General features: G+C 41.2%; 1 protein-coding gene across 3 annotated transcripts; it reads right to left on the bottom strand.

The window, feature by feature from the left end:
• Positions 1 to 1816: 1816 nt before the first annotated feature.
• Positions 1817 to 25132, bottom strand: KLHL24 (kelch like family member 24). Of its 3 annotated transcripts, none has more exons than XM_049802240.1 (9): positions 25011 to 25132; positions 22231 to 22349; positions 17721 to 18708; positions 12432 to 12616; positions 11150 to 11268; positions 9852 to 10040; positions 9244 to 9432; positions 8540 to 8572; positions 1817 to 8073 (listed from the first exon to the last, which is right to left on the bottom strand). In XM_049802240.1, the coding sequence occupies exons 3-9, from the start codon at positions 18638 to 18640 to the stop codon at positions 7873 to 7875; spliced, it is 1836 nt and encodes a 611-aa protein (XP_049658197.1). In that variant the 5' UTR covers positions 18641 to 18708; positions 22231 to 22349; positions 25011 to 25132; the 3' UTR covers positions 1817 to 7872. The 3 variants fall into 3 exon arrangements, with proteins under 3 accessions (XP_049658197.1, XP_049658198.1, XP_049658199.1); XM_049802241.1 differs by lacking the exon at positions 25011 to 25132 and adding an exon at positions 22490 to 24190; XM_049802242.1 differs by lacking the exon at positions 8540 to 8572.
• Positions 25133 to 26426: the final 1294 nt, after the last annotated feature.

The following is a 26426-nucleotide window of genomic DNA, read 5'->3' as shown; positions in this document are numbered from 1 at the left end:
TTGTCCCAATTAGCATAGCTAATACCACAGTTCATGTCTGGTTTTGGCCAGACTGCAATACCTCTGTCAGGTGTGGCTAATGGCAAATAGTGCTTTGGTCTGAGGTAGTCCCATGGTTCATGCAGTGAGCTGCTAACCAGCACAAATTAATGTACTGCTCATACGTGTACTTGCAAACTTATTTATGAGGCCACTAATTAGCAAGCGTATGCTGAATGCTCAAGGCTTAGCCCTTAAAGTCCTCTTTTCTTCTAATTTCAGGACCACAACTGAAATGACTTTCTGATGTCTTGCCAAGCAAGAAACGTGAACTATGGCAAATCAACGGAGGCTGTTCTTGTACTTGAATTTGTATCACGCTCATCAGGAAAAGTATGTATACAATGTAGTTCACTTCTATTTTCTTCCTTTTTCCTGCTTAATGGAAAGAGGAAGAAGAGGCTGCTGTTAAAATATTGCTGCCAGTTTTACTATGTTTAAGACTTAAAATATCTTAAGATGGGCTTCCAGCCCTCAAAAATATTTCCATTGCTTTGCTGCCTGTGGATTCCCTTTCAGGCAACATTACTTCTTTCAGGAAAGTAAACTTCTGCAAGCATTGAACTTGGTAGTAACTTACTTTTGGCACCACAGCAACAGCCACTTTGTTGCTGTAAACGACCCTGGCCACACTGCAGAACCACAGCAGACACTGTTGGCTTGCCAAGTTTTATTTCATGTTAGAAGGTAACTGAAAACCACTACCTATCTCAACAGTATAACATACAGACTCTCTCATCTCTGCAGGGATAGGTTTGGAACTGTCAAAACTAATGCAGCTACTTCAGTTTTCTGCATCTCAAAGCTGCAGAAAAAACCATGAAAGATACAGCAGTATCATCATGTCCATTTAAGTTATATTAAAATGCAGAATGTCTGGCACCATTTCTACAAAAACCTTCCCTTTTCTTATACTTATTTCTCTCTGTCAGAGAGACAGAGTATATTGAGTAATGGGGCCCCAGTGCCTTGGGCTTTATTTTGGAATATCCAGAACACCCCACATCTGAATACACCACACAGGGAATAGGTTTGTGACACATTCCATCTCAGTGGGCTACAGGGCAAAGCTATGGAAGCTGTATTTGACTGCCACAATACCTGAAAGAAATGTTTTTGGGAAGAAGGCAAGCCTAGGATTATACAAAGGGCAAGGTCCAGAATGCAAGTTACGGGGAAGAGAAAGCCTGGAATACAGCTAATATTCTACTAGAAAATACATGAAAGATGGATGTAATCTGTAAAAAATGGGGTATTAAACCAAACACTTTCTTCCCATCAGTTCAACTGCAGCAGTACAACTCTGTCACAGTTTGAACCCTTACTCTGCCATCTGTAAGTGGGACCTTGAGATGGCCAAGTAGCTGATTTTAGGAGGATAAACTTTCTGTAAGATTCTTTCCAACCCGTTTTGTTGCCAGTCACCTTCCTAGCATTGTTACCTTTTCCTGATTTCCCATACTGGTTTTGTCTTCCACGTCCATTCACATTCTTTTCCCATCGCAATACCCAGGACTAACCAGTATTTCACATCCCACCCCCCTGCTTTATCATTTTTCCAGTTTTCATTCTCTTTTAAAGTTTATTCTTCTGCACAGCCTTGAGCTTGCCTTTATTCACATCAATATGGGAGACAGAAGAATGTATCGATGGATAGATATGAAGACTGCGGAATCCAACAAGCTAAATTACCCACAAAAAACAGAAAAGAGTTTCCTCTTTGCACCACCAAGCCCCACCCTGGAACTTCTCATAACCTAAATAAAACACAGTGACCTATTCAAAAGGCAAATGTTTATTAGGTACACTGAACTTTAAAAAACTTTCAAAGAATTATGCAAGAAATATATTTAAATATAACAGGTGTTATTGCAATTATTGCTACATTACAAAATCACTTTTCTACTGTTGGCACAATTTGAAGACCTTAATGTTATAGGCGAGATAACAGTACATTGACTCTGGCACACAGTAAGTGGTCTGCACTTTTTTTGTTCAGATGTCATTTGTACTGCACCAGGTTGTTCTTGAAGACAAGATCAGCTCTTTGCAGAACTACGCCTTTTATGTTTCAGTAAATAAAGGAACTGGCAAGGAATAACATGAACTGCTGTTTTCCTCAGCAAATAAGGAAAATCAAAACATGATTTCAGGTGAAGATAAAATACCATATGAATAACAGTTCAGGAGGTAAACTCTCTTTCCATGGCCAACTAGCTCCTGTTAATCTGACTCCAAATTGCTACAGGTGCACCAAGAGAGAATGACTCATAGGTCCAGCATTTACACAGATGAAATTAATAATAGTACATTACGTTCAAGTCTCTTGATTTGCTTATTGCCATGCTGCACCATATTATTGCTTCATATTACGTATATTGAACAAGAGGTTCATGACTGACAAATCGGAGCATTCAGAAATATCGTAGAGGCTATCAACTAAGACAAGACACTGTACATGTTAAGGACAGGAAGTCAAAGACTAAACTCAAATCCTTTGTCACTGACGAGTGCTGGAAACAAAAAACAGGAAAAAACAAATACTGATTTCCCTACATTAAATATGCCATAGCACTGTAATAATGGAAGCATTCTAGGCATATTCTAAACAAGAGATTTAACTATTCTAGTTAATGAATGGCAAGATTTATTTCTCAAAGGACATCAACTGTCTGGACAGGAAGACCAATCCTAATAAAGATTAACTGGGAGAAGTAATCCAAGCTCTTTTCCACAATAGATAAAAATATAGGTGAATTCAAGGCACAAGTATTTTCAAAATTAACACACATTTTCTTTGGAACTAATAATAAAAAGCCATAATTACATTATCAACGTGCTGTACACAGGGGCTTTTATGTGCATTACTTATAACAGCACTATCAGAAAATGATCACAAAATTATTCACACACAGAGATGTGCAGACATAAACATATGAGCACAGACTGCAGCACTACAGTAGAAAAAAAAAGAAACACTCCTGTAAATAGAGTTCTTCGCAAAGTTATCAGGGCTATATACTTTGAGTAACAAGAACTTACGTGTAATATTAAGTTATGGAAGACAGCTGATGCAAGGCCAACATGCAGAGAACATGTGATTCACACATCTGGTTTGGGGTTGGTAGGAGGCTGCTTACTGTTTCGTGGCAATGTTCATAGCACTGACACAATCATGATAAACTGAGAGTGAGATCCATTTATTAATGCCACCTGAAATAATTCAACACTGAAGAAACTTGTGTGCTAGACACTGCTTGGCCCCCAACCAGATAGCAAATTTCTGCTTAAAAAGATTTCATCTTACCATGTAGACTCCTTTTCTGAGTATATTTTGCTCAGATTTTTTTTAATCAGGCACAACAAAGCATTTCATTTGTACTTTCTTGTGTGTACAAGACTACATTCAGATTAAAACATTCATTTTGCCTCACTGATCAAGTCTTGTGAGTTTGTTAATGCTCTTGAATTGGCTTTTGCCACCTTCAGTGGTAAGAAAAAAAACCCCCACACCTACACTTGCCTAGTTGGGCAATTAAGAAAAATGAACCTTTGGCTTTCCTGAACATTGCCACTAGGAGACCATGACCACATATGCATCTTTATTGCTCCAACTGAGTTCAGTGAGTTGACAAACATGAAATATTTTTACCACCTGAGTTTCAGCATCTGGAGTTGCAAACTTATAAGCATCCAGAATGTCTTGGTTGCAGCAAGCCCAGCCAAACACACAAACCACAAACGCACTGCGTTTCCTTCTGCCATCTCTCACCTAACCCCAATGAGTTTCTCTTGTCTCTTTGGAGCTGGACCAAGTTTGTGGCTCTGCCCACCTGCTGAGAGCAACAGCTCCAGCACACCACCATGCCTTGGGCAGGAGGGAAACCTGAAGTCACAGGGAGTGGGACTGCTGCTTGTCTTGTCCTTGCAGCTCAAATAAAACAAAAGCAGGATAAATTGAGTAATTATCTAAGATAATGTGGTAAACTCAACTATTTTGAGGAAGAAGCTGGAGCACTCAGCAGTGTCCTTGCTCTCAAACACAAGTGGCCAACAAGCACAAGTGACCAAAGCTTCCTCTGAACCTCTGTGAGGGTGAGCATCTCCTCTTCCTACATCACCAACCTCTCTCAAAAATCTGCAGTGTTAAAAATACCATTTAAAAGCGTGAGTAAATTATGATAAGGGTCCATATCAACATAATCTGCATTAAATATATCTGTGCTTCAGAGCATAGAAACAAAAGCAATCTTTGATGAGAACCACATTGGTGCCAATTAAAAAAATAACAGTACAACTCTGGACCCTTGGTGCTAGAGGTGAAAGCACAGTGCCTAATCCTCAAAACGCTTACCAGGCACATAGTATAAAATGAGTAATCTGATGGTACAAATGGAAGAGATTCCACAAATTATACCTACTTAAGCATTACCAAAGAAGGGAGCCTACAGGTAAAACTAAATGATTACCAGACAATGTTACATGTTTGATGGCTGTAAAATGAAGGAATGCATAGTGTATCTAAAAGTGGAAGGCTACAGGCTGCACTATAATGCAATACTGAAGTTATCTATTCAGAACTTTCTTGAAGCCAGGCTGCAAGGAAGCATCAACTTTCTTTTCAATTAACATCATATTGCTAAGAACAGAGGGATTCAACTCAGGAAGTAGACATCAATATGGAGAAGGAAAACATTTACTCTCATTTCTTTTTTAAAAGTGAAATACTTAAAAAGGTAATTATCTGTTTAGTGGAGTGAAATATTAAACAACTCTTAGAATTTATTTTTTAGGTATGACTTTGGAGATACTTGAGCCCCCTTCCCATATATGGTTAGACTGAAGTTACATTTTTGTGCAGGGGTGTCTACTTTAGAGCTACCAACCCTATTACCATTTATGATGGAAATCTTTTGATTATACTAGATTACTAATTTTCTCTCTTAGCTGAGACAAAAAAACCCAAAATTGCTGCTGAGGCCCATAAACTGCAAGCAGCTAGACATGCGCAATAATGAGAGTTTAAATCTTTGAATTCATCTATACCTAAATGAAATGCATTGGAGAACAGGTGGCTCAGGAATGCAACTTCCAAATTAATGCATCCTTCTAGAAAAATGATATGTTTCATTAAACCAAAGTAGAATTGTTCTTTTCTAGTACATATAAAAATATTTGTTCTAACAGAGCAGGCCGTAAGTGCAAATTATTTACAGAGTTAACAAGCAAAAAAAAGAATTCACTGCTTGTTTTAAGGAAATCATTGCATGAATGACTGCCATTTTAGCAATGCTCCACACATGTAACTGTTCAGCATTGAATACAGGTTCTCAAGAATTGTAAGCAGAAATTTTCTTCTACATCTACATTTCTGCATTTACTGGTTCATTAAACGCTGTCATTTACAGAATAATAGGTAACTACATAAATTGTTAAGAAAAGACAACCAAACTATAAAATGAATCTTCAAGACCATAGAAAGCAGTATCTTGTTATTTACAGAGTAGTGCAGTATTATAAACACGGATTATAAGATACCTATACATAAATGACATTGTTCTACACCTACAGAATAAAGAACGTTTAAAAACAGTTTAGCATGACAATCAACATTACAAGTCTTAACACAAATAAGAAGGAAATCAAAGGAAAGGAGAATATTTTTCAAATTGCATCTCTAATGAAGTGCTCCTTTTTTTTTACATTTTCATTTACAATGATGGCACAAGTTATATACAGTGTTAGTATGTATCAGTTACTGGGAAATTACCATTGCTATCAACAGACCTTATTCATAGGTACTGGCAGTACCTTTTCAAAGTAACACTTGGTGAGCAGAAACACAAGAAACTTAGAAAAGGATTAATTTATCTGATTGATTTGTCTTACGTTACCAAGGGACTTTCTTTTTAGGGCAATGTGAATGTACATGCTCAGGGACTGACTTCCTAATTACATTGCTGATATGCAAAGATTTGTATTTCATCAGTATTCTTAACATATACAAAGCAGTGTTTGGTATTCAGCCAGAAACTGAAATTTGTGTCCTTTCCTGAGGTTACAAGTTAATGCATCACAAAGTGCAGCTCCCAGTGCTCTTTAAAAGTCATGACCATATGTTTCTGAAAACGATGACTCCTAGTTTGGCATAACTTCACTGAGGGTCAGAATTTCCATCTCATGAAGAAATACTCTGGGAAAACAGATGAAGAAAGTCCAGTGGAACAAACGACGTTCCAGAGATGGTGCTTGTTTTCACCCTCCTGAGCAAGCACGGAGACCAGAACACCGAGGCCAGGGCTGTCTCTGCAGGGGCCCTATGGTTTTTTTCCTGCCCTGGCGCTGACCAACTTTCCTACTGGCTGCTGTCCTCAGAATTCCTCTGAAAGGCAGTTCCTGAGGTTTTTGGTGATTAACAGGAAATTGGTACACAGACAACCCTATTCATTTTCGAACTCTCAAGAGCTATTTCAGTTTTTATGAACTTGTGCCTCAACTATACAACTGTGTACTGGAAATAAAGAGACCTAGTACAGAATGTAGGGAGAACTTAAAAAAATACCTTTACAAAAAAAAAAAAGGTCAAAATACAGGTGCTTCCTAGGCTTCAGAGTTATCCAAAACATATTATGTGAGAGAGACCTCATATGGCTACATGGACAGGTGCACACATATTTTTCTGGTGATAGGAGGGACCTTTCCAGAACTTCTTTATCTGTGGCCAAGCAGCTTACACAGTTTAACTGTGCTCGAGTAAGTGATTGTCTGAAGAAAGGCCAAGAAATACTTGGCAGGTACTCTGCCATCTCTGCAGATGAGATATGCGAAAGATGAATTTATAAGCTGTAGGGTGCACCCAAGTCCCTACCTCTATCATCAGGTAATTTATAATGTGATTCAGAAAAGTGGAAGAATCCAGAGTTCATCATCCTTTATTCCCTGAATAGTTTAGAGAGACTTTGCAGGGAGCAAAGAACGAACCCAGTAACTTTCAGACTTCAGCCATACTATTCAAAAAGTTAAAAACGGGGATTCAAAATTTGCTTCACAGATGCATGCCTACACCCCAGTGGTCACTAGTTTTCCACGTCATGTAGCCTTGTACTTCTGATGAACATTTAGCAACACTATGAATAAAGTCCATAGCGTTAAGGCACACAGTCGTTACTGCAGTGTGTTGCACTGGCTCACTAAACAACCAGTTTCTCCTTCAGAAAAAAGCATTCCTCAAAGATTCTAATATTCGTCCTATGTAGCTTGTTTTGTTTGGTTTTGTGGGTTGTTTTTTTTTAATTCCAAACCATGCATGATCTGACATAAAATCTACTTGGTTAAGCCAAGTAATCTGCTTGTAAGAATGCTGTGTATATGAATTATAACATGAGATTTTTTTAATTGTAGGTAATTATCCTAGATGATTCTTTGGAATTCACCTGCCTATGTATTTTTCCAATTAGCAGAACCTGACACACCTTGCAGATACCGCTTCTTAGGACACAGGCACAAATGCTGGTGAAGGCACTTTCCCCAAAAAGCTTCCAAGATTTTAATTACTAATCACACATAGGGAAAACTTTCTGAACACTAATACAACATACTATTACTGCTCTCATATCAGAGCCCACAGCAGATAACTGAACTCTGGTTACTGGATATATTTGTAGACTTGTTTTGTAAGTTAAATTGACCCTTTTCTAAAGGCACAGGATGTAATTTTCATGCAACACTTAAGTAGGGAAAGGGCATTTTCCCACTTCGGGAATCTTTAGAAAAGCCTTTCTTGCAGCAGACCACTGGATTAATTCATGCCATCTTCTTTTCTCAAGAAAAAAATTACAGTTTAAAGCCTTTTTCATTATATCTATGAATTGTCACACAGCCATGATATGATACTGGCCTGGGCATGGCTGCTACTCCTGTGATAATGCCTGTTGCGGGGTCATAACAAAGAATAGTGTCTGTGGCTTCACCATTTTCTCGTCTTCCACCAAGGATATAGATTTTTCCATTGCACACAGACATGCCACAATTCTCCTGTTTCAAAATAGACAAAGGAATACATGATTATTTAAAAAACAAGACCTCAATTCCTGCCTTTCTACTGCAGCATTGTGACTACCGTTTATAAACAGACTGACCTATACTATTCCCTCCCTGAAAGGGCCAATGCAGAAAGCACAATAATTGGGGCAGCAGCACAATCCTACAGAAAAGACTATTTCAGGTCTAAGCCTTCACTGCACATAGCTCAGACAAGGGATACAACGGGAATATGGCAGAACACTGTACTTGCCGTTTAAACATCTGAGATAAGGAAAGGAGGAGAGAACAAAGATTTTCAGAACAGAGACCATGGTAGGTATTATTAATGCAAAAAATGGGAACAAGGAGAAGCATGTTAGAGGAGTAACAGATAATGAAGAGGGATGTAAACAGGGCAAGGGAAAAAAGCCATGACTAAGAAAAGAGTACATAAGAAAAAGTCAGCGCCGTGTCTTACTTGAAACAAAGAGAAATAGGATTTTATTTCTTCCTTAAAAGCAGGCATGGAAAAAATATTCAGTTAAACAGAGAACATAGATCAAAACAGAGGAATAGAGGGAAGGCCAGGAAAAAAACCCAAATTCCTGTTAAGGTAGATACTGTAGAGTATGTGATTGATGTTTTAAAAGCATAGGGAGAATTAACTGATACACACACACTTTAATACCAAGGGGACACATTTTTAAATTCTGCTCAAGGTTCCACATGTGGAAATGATACAGCTCTTGCTGCTTAAGTCAGACACTTTCTGTGCTATAGTGTTTTTTTTCACACTGTAAAAAAAGCCTTCAATATTTTTTTGTTACATTGAAAGGCTTTAATCAATTATAAGGAAATTACTATCTTCAGTCTAAATTAAAACATGCAGCAGAACTTGACAGAGATCAATTTCTATACAATTAAAACATCATCCATTATGCCAACAGTAACTGCTCTCAAATGGAAAGTCTGGACTGGCTAACAGTGACACCCAGCTGAAAAGCTACTGGTTTAGAAAATTCCTCTTCTGTGAAGTTTTGAATTATATAGATGAAGTAAAGCAAGAATGGAATCAGAGACACAATTTTAACAGGGTTAAACAAGTGTATACTCATTTTATGCCAAGAGAGTTATGTAAAAAAATACCTTTCAGATGTCTACAGGCCTTTTAGTGTTAATTACCTGTCTGCTGAATGTATTCTGTACATGCATCCAGTAGTCCTCAGCTGGATCATAGCAGTATATTGCTTTCGTAAGCCCACCAGCAACGTAGATCAGATTGTTTAAAGACACAGCCGTAATACATCTTTTTGCAATAGGGATAGTTGCACGGAGCAACCAAGAATTAGTATCGGGATCATAAGACTGAACCTGAAAACAAATGCATGCATTTCAGATTAAAAGCCTAACTGAAATAATAACCGGGAACACCCACACAGGTTATAGAAGGGGAGCAAAAGAAGCAATACCTGGTGGACAATATCTCAGCAAGAAAATGAAGTCAATATAAATATAGGTCCATGTATCAATAACATCTATATATGCACTATATTCAACATTATTTTCCTAACACTCAGGTTTAAGAATTCACAGAATTTGTGAAGCCAGTGACAGTATCCATGAGAAAGACCACAGTAACAGTATATTATTGAGTTAATGTTTTCTGCTTTATTTTTTGCATTATAATACTTCCACACTCCATTCAGCAAAAGAGTTAAAACAGATCTCTGTATGATCTATTTTTAAACCAGTAATAGTGTTTACCATGGAGAGAAATACAATCAACTGACCTTGTCAGAACATGTGTTGTCATCAGGACCACCCCCAATGACAAACAGTTTGCCAACACAGCTGGTAACTGCTGGAGAGCTCACAGCTTCTTTAAGGGGAGCCACCTCTGTCCATCGATTAGAAAATGAATCGTAACACTCTACACTGCTGAGGCGGTTTTGCCCATCATATCCTCCAACAACATATACCTATACAAAGTGGTGAAAACATCGTTTTATTTTTAGAGTAATTACTACATTTTAATATAAATTAAATTGATTTAAAGCTTCAAGAATCCTAATTTGTTAGGTTTGTGAAGGGATACTTTCCTCAAATTTTTAATTTATACACAGGAGGAGAATAATATGGTCTAAAAATAATGGGTAAAGACTCCCTGGAGAGTTCCATTCAGTCACATGTGGTATGACAATGTGAACACACATCCAAAGCATGGTATTATTAATACCGAGATAGAAACTTCCTATCTGAATAGCATTTGTTAAAAAAAGGCACTTCTCTGCATTTTTCTTTTTACAGATTACATTCATCAACAGCAGCAGCAAAAGTCCCTCTGAATTTACTTTTGCTTTTCTGTGTTTTGCCTTTTTTCCTAATTGCTTACAAAAATATTTCTTCTTCTCCGTTTGTAAACTTTTCTTTGCTTTCTTGTTGCTTCTCTCAAATTTGAGAAGCAGAGCTCATTATTATTCATGTCTACCTTCTTCCCTCTGTTTGCTCCAGCAGCAAGTCTCATCTCTAAGAAGTCCAAGGGACACCACGTGTACCTCTTCCCTAACTTTCATTAATGGAATCCCATGGGCAGTTTGATGTTAAGGCATATATGCCTTCAAAATACAGCAAAATCTCCCATTTCCCCACAGCATATATTTGGTTAATTTCAACATAAAACATTAAATAAAAAAGCACAGAGCTGACAATCAGAGCAGTACCAGTTTCTGTTAATAACTGCAGAAACTGTTAAACTTTTTGACAGCACTTTTGAAGCACAGGCAAATCCAGATGCTTCTTTGCTTCCCAAAAAAATGCATCTGGGGGATAAGATGCTTCAATGACAAAAACACCACAAAAAAACCCCAACCTGAGATGTAACATGATTTTCATGTCCACAGATAGTTTCTAACTAATAAAGAACCTAATTGTTTAAAATAATTCTTTTATTTGAAAATATATATATTTAAAATTATTTGATAGGAAATACGAAGTTATACTAAATATGTAATTATGTTTTCTCAACTGTTTTCTTATATACAGCAAACATCCCCACTATAAAAAAAAATTATACATATACTTCTCTTACTTTACCAAGAAGAACAGCCATTTTATGACGCCATCTGCCTTTATTTAAGGAGGCAACTCTGATCCAAATGTTAAGTTGAGAGTTATAAATCCAAACATCTCGGCTATTGATTCTTCCACCTTTAAGAACACGAATATGCCAAGTTGAATAAATTCATTGTTGAAGGAGAAATGTTAACATGCCCCTCTACAGTGGGCAAAGAAAACCTGACATCCTTTTTAGGTGAAATAAAGTTCTATCTATATTTCTATGCTAGGCTGAAGAAGTCAGTTTCAGTGGATTTCAAACATGAAAACATACAGTGAGTTATTTTACTTACGTGTGCCTTTCCCAGTAATATGCTGAGATTAACATTAGATTATTTCTTGAGATTGGAATGCATTTTAACAGCTTTTGCCCATGGTCTTCAGATTTCCTTTAGTGTCACTACCTGGATGAGACACTCAATCTTAACCGTTTATGGGCCTCACGGCACATTCCTAACACTAGCTGTTCTTCTATTTGGTTCATGCATGCATCTCCTTTGTTTTACACTGTTCAAATGATACAGGTGCTACACATCTGAGACGACAACTAACTTGGTTAAACTAACACATGGGACTCTGTGTCCCCTATAATCTACCCTTGCTAAAAGACTGAATGAGAGGTGTGTAAAAACCCATAGCTATTGTTCATTTCACTGTAAAAGGCTGGTATAAATGGATCCCAAACTCAGGCGCTAAAAGAAATTCTCCATTTTACATTCCCATGATGAGAAGCAGCATTAACTTTTTCTTTGGGAGTTTAGGCAGCCATATGATACAAGCAAGTTGCCAGCAACATACTAGCGCTGTGGTGCTCCTAGGCAGCTGGTGTTTTTAACCAGCACACAGCACATTTTGTAGAAGAGAAAACACTCCTGGGAGAAGACTGCTTGGGATTTTTTGCTTCTAATCTTTTGCTTGTAATTTTTCCAACTGTTGCTGCAAACGGGCCACTACTATATTTTAAAGCAGCATACTTAGCAAGCATAAGCTAATCTCCTTAAATATAATTGATATCCTGGACTCAGCTGTAAAAACTGCCAATTAATACCAAACAAAAATCCCAGAAAACACTTTTGTCTACAATAAGATTGGTTTGGGGCTGGTGTTCACCATTTACATCAGAAAGTGACTTTCAGTTGAGCTTCTGTAAGTTCACAGTAATAAGATCTGCCACACTAAAAAAAAAAAAAAAAAAAAAAAAAAAAGAAAAAACCCAAAGAAAATAAAGAAGTCTTAAATTTTTTAGGATTATTCACCTGAAACAAGAATATCATTCCGTAGAGCACACACTGCATACTCAGACTTGGTAAACTCTGGAAGTTTAGCCAGTGACTTCCACTCTCCTGTTACAGGATCGTAGCACTCAGTATATGGCAAATTAAACCCTCCAACTCGTTCACAGCCTCCAACAACAACTATCACCTCAGAATAACCAGTTGATCTAAAAAAGTGAACACAGAAAACTAAGATGTAGAAGATATTAGTACATGGAGGCCAAACAACATTGTCTTCAAAACTGCATGAAAATTGGAAAATTTACTATTTAGCACTAAATTCTACAGCAGAAAAAAAAGAAAAAGGAGTCATTTAGCAAATAGAGGTTTTCACTGTTTCCAGCTGTCTCATTACACAGCAGGTTGCCACACTGACAGGTGTTCTCTGTAAGTGGTGGAGTTGCACTGCACAACATTCTATGTAAAAATCAAATAATTAAAAAATACAGAAAGCCCTTACTCCAATAATGTTTTTCCTTTGACTGCATATATAGAGATATCAGAAACAGAGTTCAAGCGAGGCCTGAGACAATGAGATGAGCAATATTTCACAATGAAACCAGTCCCCATGTCCCCTGCCCCAAATTTTACAAAATTCATAGTACTTTACATTGCTTAAATATTAAAAAAAGTATAAAATGTTTTAGGTTATTTCCTGAAAAAATAAAAGCTGAAGGCATAGAGTCACCAAAGTAAGGGTAAAGAAAGAGACCGTAGAACCAACGTATAGTTAAAAAAGTGAAAAACAGGCATAGTGATAGAAGGAAACATTAAGGAATGCTGAAATAAAAATTCAAGCCTAAAAGAAAAACTAAAACTCAGTGTGAAAAAATTAGGCATTAGACAGTCTGCAATGTACGCAAATACGCCTTTAAATGCTATTCCACACACATTCTCCTTCTACCAACCTGATGCTTCTGCATTATACATATTCACAGCAGTAACGAAACTTGTTATACGTTAATCCACATTAGAACCTACAGAATCAACCAACCATCTTTGACATGCAAATCACACTATGACCAACTTTTATTCCTACTCTCAAATCTATAATTTCTTGTGAGCATTTGACAAAATTCTTTATTTTCCAGGCATTTTTAGATTAAAGGATTCTGCACTGATATAGTTATTTCAAGAACTGCTGTCTATTAATTAAGTAAAACTGAACGCAAGATTGATTTTATTTTTGGTCAGCCTTTTTGTTGTGTTGTGCTTTAAGTTTGATCCCAATATGAACGGACATCTCATTCATACCACTGCCGAGTACTGCAGTCCTCTCTCCAAATAAAAAAAAAAAAAATTACTTATGACTGCATTTGAGATAAAAGTTGCATGATCTGTCCCCAAACTTCTTAACATGAAGTTATGCACATATTAACTTATAAATACTGATGATATTTTCCCCATTTTGAAACATCAGGAATAAAACCAGTTAGCCCTTCTATCTCCCTGTCACCACATACCATAATTTAAATATACCATATATATTCCTACTCAGAATATTTTAAACAGGCAAAGGCAATGCTAAATGATAAAATACTATAGGGTTATATAATGAAGATACATATCTGAGGAAGCATACTTACGCACCTGAACTAGTGAGAAGAAACACTCTCTTCAGCTGCTCAGCTTTGAAGTCATGCTCGTTCCTGGTTTCTATGTATTTACTGTTATTGGTTTTTGCTTTTTTGAGGAACAACTCTGAAAAGAATCTCTCAAAGGATAAGAGAGGGGAAGTTCCTGTGCCAGCAAAGCATTACCCAGGAAGACAATTTCCTTAAAAGCAAGATACTCATCTCATAATTTGCCTTAGAAGCAAGCATTTGCTCTGATACATTTGAGTATCAGCTAACTGTATGTATGGAAGAGGTTTGTCTGTTGATTACTTTCTAGATTAGAATCAAGACCTCCACTTAGTTACTGAAACACTTACTGCACCGGATTATCAATCTTTATTTTAAAACTAAATGAACCAAAAATCTTTGATTGGAGAGGGCTCTTTATGAATTGCTATGACAGAGTTTTTCTCTTTAACAAAAAGATTAATTTAGTACAGTATTTCAAATCCACAAACCCCCCAAAATTTTCCCAACATTTTAGTACCTATATATACCCATATCCTTTCTTCAGTTAAGAAACATTTTCTCTGTTACATTTCCTTGAAGGAGTCTTGCACTGTATAAGGTTTTAAGTTAGTTCCAAAAGATTTTTTTGCAAATGACAGAGGGCACATCAGTTAAAAAAAAAAGTGGGAGTACACAAAAAGAATGTATAGGCAAAGGCTAATTCCAGAAAAGAACTAAGGATGCATTTGAATGGAGATTAGAAAAAGCTGTGATCTCAATCAGTACAGAAAGTCTTCCTTGCAGCCCTCAGCAGAAATGGTGTGAGCAAAATAATAGAGGAGAGCTAAAACAGGCACTAGAGAGATTTCAGAAGACAACCCCCATCAGGAAGAGGTACACAAAATGGAAAGGGGAAGTGGAAGACAACCAACAGTGACATACAATCCCCTCCATTCCCAAGAGCAGGTTTCCAACGGGTCCCGAGTTACATACAGCTTTTAGACAAGGTCAGAATGCCTAACAGCACAGTGTCAGATGGTCAGAAGAACTTTCAGTAGTTCAAAGGGATTACATTCAAAACCATTTTAAATTTGGGAGACAAATTACAGGAATTCTGGTAAGTTACCACTTCCTCCCCCCCCTCCCCCCCACCATTAATTCACTTTTGGTAGTAAACGGGTAACAGACAGAAATGTAAAATGAAATAAAAATTCATCTCCTTGGGGCAAAAATAAGGAACTACATTAAAGCTTTCTAAAGGCAACCAAAAAGGATGTCTTAAAATGTATGAATGTAATAACTTCTGACTAATTAAAGAGAACACTCATGTATTTTTATCAGACAGCTTAACAGAAACTGCGTGACTGAAGAATTCACGGGTACATGGAAATCTGAAGATAGTTCAAAGCATACAGTAGGAAGAGCCTGTTTTGTATGTGGAAACGCACTGCTTGATCTCAGCTTGGAGATTTGCTGTACAACACAACTAGCAGGGGACAAGAGAGACTTAAAAGGAGCACGAGAGACAACCTCAAGATGTCACTATGGTGTTGGAAGTACATAACTGAAAAGCTCTTTCAAAAAGACTCTGCATTTGTCAACAACTGTTACACCACATTTTAAACTTTAATTTACTTCAGGTAACTCTTCACGGGCTTCAAAAAGAAAAAAAAAGTCAACTGTGAATTGCAATCCACACTGTTCTTTAAAAAAAAAAAAAAAAAAGGGTAGAACCCACTTCACCCATAGGTGCATACATACCCATACAAGGAATCACAATTAATTTCCAGAAGCTTCAGTAAAAACACTGGCGTGGGAATTTCTGATCCTGCAGCCTGTCTCCTTTTAGAAACAGTTTATATAAAAAACAAGGAAGGCAAGAGAGAAGGAAAAGAGCTCCCCAGCATCCTCTCTTCCCCAGTCCCCCCAGAAAAGGTGTCATGAAAACATGGAGGAAGGGGGACCTGGTAACTGTTTTAAAACATGATCTTTTTGCTATAGGCAACAGAAACAGACAGGCAACAGAAACAAATGGCAAAGAACTATTCCATGAATGTAATATAGAAAAGGGGAAAAAATTCCTGCTGGGAGGCCTGCCAGTTTTTCTTTCTGTACATGACTTCTCTTGTTCCTGCCTACTCGAATTCACAGTGCAGTTCAGTAAGCTCAGCAGTAAAACCAACAAAATCCACAAAATCCCAAAACACCGCCCCACCAGCTTCAGAAATCACCTGTATTAGGCAAGGTACTTCATTTACAAACTGGAACACTACACTGAAGTTGTTCAGATTCTCAAGTACATACACACCATGCACTTCGACAAAACTGTTAGGTCTGAGTGTATTTGCTTTCTTCATCAAATTAGGTAATCAGCACACAACAAACACCACACCAAATACCACAAGATACAGCCTCCCTCCAACCGCTCGTGAAATAAGGAGGTCTTTGGTCTGAATTCCCGTGGTCTCTCTCCCTCAGGCCCAGACTCAGGGTATGAAAAGCCTCTGAAACTATCATTGCACCAGTTTCCAAACTGCCATAAACCAAAAGCTTCCAGAGACCCTTCATGGCACATACAGCTTCAAAAACCTGGCAGCAGGGCTGCAAGGAGTCTAAGAATTTCTTCTCTCTCGGCAGGATCTAGCTCCAGGATTGAAGACTGGAAAGCCACTAATGGGGCAAATGCTTGCCAAGTATTTCCCCCTGCCCCCATAAGCAAGCCTTTAACACATGCCAAAAAAATAAAGGTTCCCTGCACAGTCACTGTACAGCAACCACATTTGACTAAGAGTAAACAAAGATGAGTAACTCCTAACACAATCTGTTTGTCCAGACGAGATCCTTGTGTCACTTTAATATAATACATGATTTTATAACCCCAGCTTAAATCAGCTGGAGTTAACAATAAACTATCATGCCAACTATCACGTGGAGGTTAGGCTGGGAAAATATTTTTCAGGAAAAAAAAATCATAACCACCATTGCTCATAAATGCCACTAATGGATTCTTCCTCATTTCTTCTTGCAACTTCAGTCACCTATTTGTGTAACGCATTATTAAGTAGCAGCAATTCTGAATTATTAAAATGTCATAGAATAAGCATGAACTTCAGGAACTGTTTCATAATTCTTTAAAAATGCAGTAGTTTCTTTACAGTTAAGAACCTGTTGTTCTGCTGTCTATTGTCTATTACAAATCCTTACACTACTCCATCTGTAAAGTATTTGTGATGTAGCAAGTGAATGCTCTGAAGATATACATCCCCATCCACATCCTTTATAGTGTGCTGTACACTTACATGACTTTGTTATAAAAAGAAAGAAGGTTGGGAAAGGGAACGGTTTACCTGCTATAGCACAGTAAGTTATTTTCAAGACACTGCTATTATATGAAATAACTTAAGATCTCACCTAGCAAACATTAACCTTTGGAAAATATTTTACTTGCAAGGTAATGTAACTTCACTTACCTGAACAGCAATAAAGTGATCTGTGCAAAAAGACTCACATACATTTTCAAGACACGTGTGAGCTTCATGTGTTGGGGGGAAGTACAGAAGTGTAACTATAGTGGCTCCAGAATGCAAAATAAAATATTCTGCAAGTTAATTTTTTCTGGGCACACGTTTATCAAGCATCGAACTATGTCCTTCTCCTACAGAAATAAGAAGAAAAAAAACCAAACAAACAAACCAACTTTCCTCACCTGCGTGGCCTAGTTCTGGGAGACATCATCTCATTTCCAAGGATATGGTATCGCCTGGCTTCATGCAGCAGCTGATAGCATTCTGGGGAATTCTGAATCAGCTGGTCCACTTCCACAGTCTGAACGAAGTAGTTTGGGTGTAACAACGGGAGCCTGACATGCGTCAGAAGTTCATGCAACACTGGTCTTCGCAAGTCAACTGCCCGGTACACCCAGCGCATGACAGCTTCAAACACCATCTCTTCCTTACTGATCACCAGTTCATCACTGCAAATGTAATCAATAAGTTCATCCTTCCCCAGTTCGAGAAATTCTTCATGCTGGGACACATCCTCAAATGTCTGCAGCGCAAAATTCCTGCACTTGGTGAACAGTGTCTTGAGCGAGTGCGTATCTGCAAAGCGCTGGATTCCCAGGCAATTGCAAGGATCCAGCTGTTCTTCCAGGAACTTGGCACAGGCATCACGCAAAACACTGATCTGAAAGAGGCTTGATGTTTCAAAGAGATACTGCACGTTCTCTGTAGTGATTTTCACCTTGCCAGTGTATACATACTGTAAAAAGCAATCCATAGCTTCGGCAAAAATGCCATTGATCTCCACTAACATCTCTCTACTTTCTCTATGATCATTGCAAAACATAGCTCTGAAGTAGCTGCTGCAGGCTGAGAGAACTGCTCGATGGCAGGGAAACTCCCTTCCCTCCACACAGATAATAACATCTGTGAACAAACGGCTGTCTCGAAATTCATTGAAGATCTGGAGAATGCTTTCAGCATGGGATGATCCCGAGGAGAAGTCGAAAAACTCAGGGCCTGACAACGATTTTGGGTCCATTTCAAAAACTTTCCGCTTGGTTGCAGGGGAATCTCGTATCCCGCTATCCTCTCTATTCAGTCTGCGTCCCAATATTAGTACCATTGTTACATCAGTTGGCTATAGAGTCATTGAGAAAAATTTGCAGAGTTTCTCCTTTGCAGTGCTACAGTCTGAAAAATTAAAACACTTCAGTATTGAGTCTGGTATATTCTTAATTCCATCACAAGAATTAGACAAGATACTTGTTTGGTCACTCTGAGAATTAGTACAATTTTTTACCTTTACTAGAGGTGACACAGGGCAAATTACCACGCACCTTGCACAGGGTAATGCAGTATTATCTGCTACACATTAAATACAAAATATACTGATAGAACAGGTGTTATGGATGGCAAGTTCTGGATGTCCCAGCACCACTAGCATTGCATTAGTGTTCAAGATAAAAAACCCCCGAGATCTCAGCTCCAGCAAATCACCCAACTGACAGAAACCAAAGATTTCCTGGATAAAGATCCAGAGCTTTGGCTTTTCTCATTTTTCAGTGTAATCCTCAATTCAGCTGGAGCCTCCAAGTACTACTATAACAGCACTAGTCAAAAAGGGAAAAAAAAAGACTGAAATTTTCAAGATAAAAATTCAGTTGAGAAATCACTCCATTGTCATTATATAAAGTCTACCATAATGAAGTCTTAAAATACTTGTGTTTAACAACATTCAGTTATCTCAATGAATAACCTTGACTGTAAGTTTTCACCTGTTCATTCCTAGCATCTAAAAATTACATATAATCTAAGATTCAATTAAAAATGAACATAAACTGCTAGCACACAAATCAGAATGAAGAAAGAATTACATTTGTTTGTGTAAAACTACTGAAAGTAAGAACCAAGGGCAACTTACTGAGGACAGGGAGATTTTCTGTTTTCCAAAGTACTACTAGCAAATAATTCTTAGCAAAAATTTTGCTCACACACTTTCCAGTTTCAAATACATAATGTATGAAGTTCCACCCAGCATGCCAACACACACTTCACATTATGAGAGCACTGAAGTTGCAAAAATCAAGTACTCAAATGTTAGCATATGCCAATATTAAAGTTTGTAGGTGAAGAAAATGCAGCTGATTTTGCAGACACTGTGTATTAGAGGTAATGTGATCAACCAATCTAGCAGTAATCAGGTTTTTTGCCACTCCTGAGCTTTAAAATTAGTTGGATGAATGTCCACCAAAATATACTGAGGCAGCAACAGGCTGGGCAAAACGCCCTCTTGGGTCTGACATAGGTATCATTCCAAATGCACACGTAGTATTTATTTGCATGTCTAAGAAGAACATGCACTGAATTATTTTAAAGTTTATGGACATTTTTTTCATGCTGCCAAGAGGTTATATTCAGTTTCCTTCATTCCCCACTTACACAGTCAGTAAACATCAAATCCTCACAGCAATTTCATTTCCTGACACGCTAGCATCTTTAGAGCTACAATTACCCAATCCAAGTCTGGCTACATCATCGCTTAATATAGAACACAATGAACATGCTTTTTTTCAAACAGGCATTTTACACAGCACCTTTAAAAGGCACCATCTTAACAAAGAGCATGAAAAGAATACGTGCTCTACATTTACTCATTGAGAAAAAAGGTTTTAAAACTATCTTTTTCCATATAAAATTTCTTACACATATTTACAAGGTAGATTCTTGGTATCGCTCATTTACCCTACAAAATATTTAATTTTCATTTGAATTAAGATGGAATTGCTCTGATGCCTGAAAAACACTGTTGCAACAAGCCTATCTAATAACATTGTTTCAGAGAGGCATAACTGGACAGTCTAATCTGTAACTGACAATCTATCCAATATATTTCACAACCATTTTACCCCACAGTGATGCAAGCCAGATAAAAACCAAAACCAACAACCACCACCACCACCACCTCACCAGCTCTGTTACTAACACTCTAACCCTTACATTTAACTTTATCTGCAATTAATTCCACACTACTCAGCATGAGAAAGTGGGCAGAAATGAAGCATCAGCAGTAGAAAAGGGAAATGTAACAATGAAAATATAAATATAAACCCTAAAAGCTTGATTCCAGTGTCACAGATTTAAATCAGAAGAATTTCACTAAAGCTAATGGAGCTTTTCCAAAGCAAAGTTAGCCTGAGATCAGAGACAAGACACTGGCATACTGCATGAAAGGGCAAAACACAGCAACTAAGTAAAAAAAGTTTCAAGATTAAATCTTTCTCATTACGTGAGAAGTTAAGACTTAAGAAGACACTACATTATACAATCACTAATAAATGGAAAGAAGGGCTCTGGGTTAAAACTGCCCACTGAAGGAAGCAGTATCTTCTTTATGCTTTGAACAACATGAAATTAGTGGTCAGCAAATGATTTTTTTTTCTTTAATGTCCTGATGGTTTAAAGAAATGGGAGACTAAAAAAAAATAATAAAATCCACGGAGCAGAAACTAATCAAGGGGACAAATATTGCAAATTCAGAAATAAAAGAATAGAAAGGAAAAACAATTACACTCCATTGCAGAAATTACTGCTTTTGAATATACTATGCTTCAATTTCTATTGAGTTAATGACTTCTGTAGGTTTGCTTAAGCAAAGTAATTTTGTAAGACTATCAGTAACACTATCAAATGTTCAGCTCTATCAGACACACATACATCCTTCTCACAAATCTTGCTTTGGCAGTTTTAAAATGTCACCACCTCCAGCTGCCTGCCCCATGTTTCAGCCCCAAAGCTGGAAAGGCAGAGGGGAATCCATGCCTGAAGCTGAGCTTCTTAGTGCGCAAAGGAGGAAAACACGCACAAGAAGATATACCTGTCTGCAACTTAAGTGTATATAAAGGCACTTACACACACCTACAGACTCTGCACTATAAACACCAATCATTTAAAGATTTTAACACTGAGATCTCTTCAGTAAGTTCAAAAGAAGCAAAAGAAAAACAAAAGAAATTTTCCCCAAAGGCAGCTATTGGAGATTATTACATAAAAAAATAAATAAATACAAAATGCATCGGATTGGTTGCCTGAGCAAGGGTCAACAAGGATGGACCTTAAGCAAATCAGAGAGTCTACCCATTCAAAAAACTGGAAAGGACAAACAAATCATACTTTCTATCAACAGGTTTTAAAAATGCTTTACAAATGCAGACACAGCTCTGACATGTATGTTACCTGCACACGCACATCTCTAAATTAAGCTGGATTCACTCGAAGATCTGGTTCCTCTGTTTCCTTAATCTATATTGTCTGTAGGCCTGCCTACACAAGATGTTCCTCAGAAATAATCTAAGAGCCCAATTCAGAGACCAGTAAATGAGGTCTGTAAAATGTTTGCCCTGACACCTTCTATCAGTAAATCCTCCTATGCAAATTACTTTATGTTGCACTAAACTCCTCCTTCCTCCACTGCAACATCCTCATGTATTTTACCCCTCCTCCCTTCATCCACAGCTCTGGCAACTTTCTCGTAGAGCTGTTTTTCTGTCACTTCTGCATCACAGAACTCCTTTGGTCCGTTAGCCGAACTGACAGAAAGCAGCAGAGGAAACACGCGGCCAGGGTCAGGGTGAGGCCCTTTGGTAACACCCAGTCATCAGGTGTGCCTGAGCTCTACCTTCAAAGCTCACCCCCAGGGTGCAGTTTCACGAGTACCTGAAGCTGAGCTGGGCTTCTGCTGCTGTTGCCAGTGGAGGTGGCTTCCACCCTGCGCCCACTGCCGTCGTGTCACGTCAGCACCAGCACTTGCGTGGCATGGCCGGACCAGTGACCGTCTGTAAAGGGAGAAAAGGAGGTGCTGGAAAACGGGCAGCTACCCTGGGGAAGGGCAGGAGCCAGCAGCAGGGTCCCAGCACAGCCATCCGACACTGCCTGCACGGCCAAGCCTGGCAGCACCAGTCACGTCTACTCTTACCTGGTATGGTATTAGTAACAGCACCCCCAAGGTAACACAACCAATCTCAATAAAGTAAATGGTATTTTCATTCGGAAGCATGGGAACTGTAACTCTGGTTTGGCCCTGGTTATTTTATTTGTGTGACCTCAGATAACATGATCTGCAGATGTGCTTCATGTCAGACGTCTGGTTACCGCAGGAGCTGGAGAAAACAAACTCCCAGGTTTATCTACTGCAACACACTGGCTAAACCACAACACATGCTCTAGTTTGTTGGGTTTTTACTTTTAAAGGAAGAGAGAGGTAAAAAAAAAAGCATAACCTTTCCCTCCTCCAAAAAAACCTAAACACAGCAATTTTTTTTTGCCTTCCTGTTTCTTTGTGACATTAAAAAAAAGACCACAAAGTTGTTTTAAAGGACTTTCTTTTTAAAAAAAAAAATTTTCTTGTTTTACAATAGAAATCGAGGATTTCAATGCCTTTAAAATGAAGGAGGTCTTTAAGAATACTGCATAACTAGTGAACAAGAATTCAAAGTGAACAAGCAGACTGACATGGTAAGGAGTTAGTTGCACCATATAAGTGTTTTACTCTAATGCAAGACGCTATTTTGATAAAAACCAATACTCTGAATGCCAAAACTCAATAGTAATCAAGCTAATGACACACACAAAAAAGCCCCAAGTGCCCTCAAAAATCACCCCGCAAAAACAGGAACTGATTTGGACATGAGACTCACGATTACTAAGTAAAACAAAACAAAACAAAACCAAGCAGCAGAATGGAACACCTTTAAACTGTGCAGAAGTCTTTAGGTAACCTTCTTCTAAGTGAAAAGGTCACCCAAAAGGGCACTGCATGCTCTCATTAACCTGTGGGGAACAGACTGTGAAAAAGTCAATGCTCTTCCACCTCAGTTTCACTATCATCTTTACACATACTCCGATTTTGTTTAAAAAAGCTGAACAAAAGCCCCAGTCATTGCAGACATCCCGACTATGTGTTTCAAGGACTTCCGGGGGGTTCAGCCATCTGCCTGTGAATCTGAAGCTAACAAACAAACAAATTGCAGCATCAAACCGCGCAGTAACAGCCAGGCCGAAACCACAACCCACTGAGATTCTTTTTACCTACAGGAACAGGAATTTCTGCATACGTAATGACGTAAAAATTGGACTGACACGTAAACATGCAGGTCCGAAAGCCCATGCGTTGCGGTGGATCCTACAGAGCAAGGCAACGCGAAAGGCACAAAACAACCCCAGCAAAAAAAAAATTAAAAAACATTAAAAAAAAGGCCGGGGCATGCGAGGCCGATGGCGTCCTTAGCGGCCAGCCCTTCTCCCGCCGGTACTTTAGCACACCCGACCGGAGCCCAGCCCGCCAGCGCGGGCGCGTCCGGGGAAGGGAAGGCCGGCGCTGAGGGGACGGGCGCCCGCGGGACTGGAGGCGGCTGCACCGGCACAAAATGGCAGCGCCCGGCAGGACGCGGGTCCCAGCCCGGAGGAATCATCTGTCTCAGCACGGCAAAGCACGCGGGGAACAACCGCCTCCCACGGCCGCCCGCCAGCCCCGCACCGCGGGTACCGGCCAGGCCGGGCTTTAACGCCGGCTCTGCAGCGGGCCGGTCCCGCAGCCGCCAGGAGGGCCCGGGCACTCCGCACCTGCGGGCCAGAGCCCCGGAGACTGCAGCAGGCCGAGATCCCCCCCCCCCCCCGCGCCGGGCCAGGCCGGGCCGGCCCCGCCATGGCAGAACGCCCGCCCGCCCCAAGCCAACGACCGCCGGGGGCGAGCGCGCGCGCGCACACACACACACAGGCCCACGTCGTCGTCCCGTCCCCGCCCCCGTTGACACCGTGCACATGCGCAGAGGCACCGGCTCACGGCCCGCCGCCGCGCGCACGCGCGCCCTCCAGCTCACCTTCACCCCGAGCCGCCTTAGCGACAGCCCCCCCCCCCCCCGCGCCCTGCCCAATACCCCGGGCGGCCCCGCGCCGCGGCCCCGCCTCCCCCCGCCCGCCCGCCCAATCCGCGGCCGCGGGGTCCCCCGCCGCGGCCGCCGCCGCTGCCCGCGGGGCACGGAGGAGACCCCGCGTTACGAAACCACCGCGGCAGCGCCAGGGGCACCCGGCGCCCCCCAGCCCCGCTCCGCCCCGCCGGGCCGGGCGCGCTGCCCCGCACGGCCCGCCGGGCCCCGCTGCCCGCACGCGGGACACACACACACACACACACACGACACGCACAGCCGACAGGTCCCGGGGCACCGGCGCTGCCGACGGCGCTTCCCCGCCCTGGCACCGCCGCGCCGGTCGCCCCGCGCTGCCCGGCAGGGCCGGGGACGCGCTGTCCCCACCGCGGCGGCTAACGGTCCCGGCCGGCCCCGCGTCGCGGCTCCGCAACAGCCGCGCCTCGGCCGAGCCCCGCGCCCTCCCCGGAGGCTCCCGGCCCGCCGCGGGGGCGGGGGGCCGCGCCGCCACCCGAGCCCCGCGCCCGCAGCGCGGCCCCGCGCCCCCGAGCCGGCCCGCTGCCCCGCACTCACAGCCGGGAACGGGCCCCGCCGCGCTGCGCCCCGCGGGAGCTGCCGCCCCGGGGGGGGTCGGGTGGGGAGCGGTGCGGTGTGGTGCGGTGCGCTCGGGCCTCTCCACAGCCGCCGGTCGCGCTGCCAGCGCCGCTCAAAACAAAGGGGCCGGCGAGGGCATGTGACCGCCGAGCCACCGCACATGATGTCACGGCGGCGCGGCCCTGGGAGCTGTAGTCCCGCCGCCCCGCCCGGCCCCGCCGCCCCGCCCGGGGACTTGGGTCCTGCTGCCGGGCGGCGGGGCGGCAGCCCGGGGACGGCTGAACAAGCGGGGTCTGCGCTGGAGTAGCGCCCCGGGAGGAACCGGGGACAAACGGCCAGAGGACACGGAGGGGGCGTGAGAGCCCCCGGCGGGAAGAGGGCTGGAAGGCGGCAGCGTTTGCCACTGCCAGCTCTTGGCATTCGCCTTCCCTTTGCTGGGGCCGTGAGGGGATGCCCGCGCACACGCACGCCTCTCCCGTCCCCGGTATTCCGGACCGGACCCTCACCGTGAGCACCGGAGCTGCAGGTGAGGAGCAAGTGGTGCACGGGGATGGCACCTTTCACGGTGATGCTCCTTCGTGCCAGCTCTGGGGAACCCAACCAAAAACCCTCAACGGGAGCCACCTCCCAGAGTAAAGGAAACACCAGGTCTCTGTAGTTTTTCAGTCTACGTGACCAAATTAGAAACTATTACACACAAAAAAAATCAATCAAAAGAGGATCTTTGTTTACGTGAGCTACAGCTTCACCCAATTAATGCTGAATTTCCAACCAACAAGGCTTTTTTGCCAGTTCCTGTTCAACAGTAGCACAAAACAGGGTGCCCCTTTCCCTGCTAACCAGAGAAAGGCAAGGTTACTTTTAAGCTGGGATGCAAAAAGCGCTGCTGTGGCAGCTGGAGGTCGCAGCGGTGGCAGCCAGTCAACTGCAAATATAAAAGCAGGACCCTGGTGTCATTGCCGTGCAATTTCAAGAGCAGGTCTGAGCCTGTCCTGGAGCCCAAATTCACTTCATATCCAAACTATTTGGACACCGGCCCGTGCTCCAACACAGGCTGATGGAACATGCCTGCGAGTATGGAAATTTCTTTTTGCTTTGCCCTTCAGCATAAGCAAACTTGCAAGTCCATAACACAGAGTAGTGAGGCAAGGGCAGGGACATGCATGCCTAAATTAAGTTCATTACCAGGTACTAAATTAGGCCTTATGCAACGTTGTGGAGCTGATGTAGGCAGGTAACTGCCTGCATTCTCCTTCCTAGAAGGATGACCTCTCCCTCCTGCCCCTTACTGCCGAGGGAAAGGAAGAAATACCAATTCTTCTATTAGCAGCCACCTACTTTGCTCTCCTAAATGTTAGCTATCAATCCCAGGCGTAATATATCTTTACCTTTTAG

Source organism: Accipiter gentilis, chromosome 6, assembly GCF_929443795.1.
Source record: "Accipiter gentilis chromosome 6, bAccGen1.1, whole genome shotgun sequence".
NCBI lineage: Eukaryota > Metazoa > Chordata > Aves > Accipitriformes > Accipitridae > Astur > Astur gentilis.
The sequence above is the reverse complement of the archived record's forward strand: the minus strand, read 5'-3'. Positions and strand labels throughout refer to the sequence as shown.

Excerpts from the sequence above, each read along its gene's own strand:
- KLHL24 (XM_049802240.1), bottom strand. The coding sequence starts at position 18,640 with ATGGTACTAATATTGGGACGCAGACTGAATAGAGAGGATAGCGGGATA. Across the intron at positions 10,041-11,149 it reads TGGCTGTTCTTCTTGGTAAA|GTATATGTTGTTGGAGGATA; the intron begins GTAAGAGAAGTA and ends CACTTTGTATAG. Across the intron at positions 9,433-9,851 it reads ACAACACATGTTCTGACAAG|GTTCAGTCTTATGATCCCGA; the intron begins GTCAGTTGATTG and ends ATTTGTTTTCAG.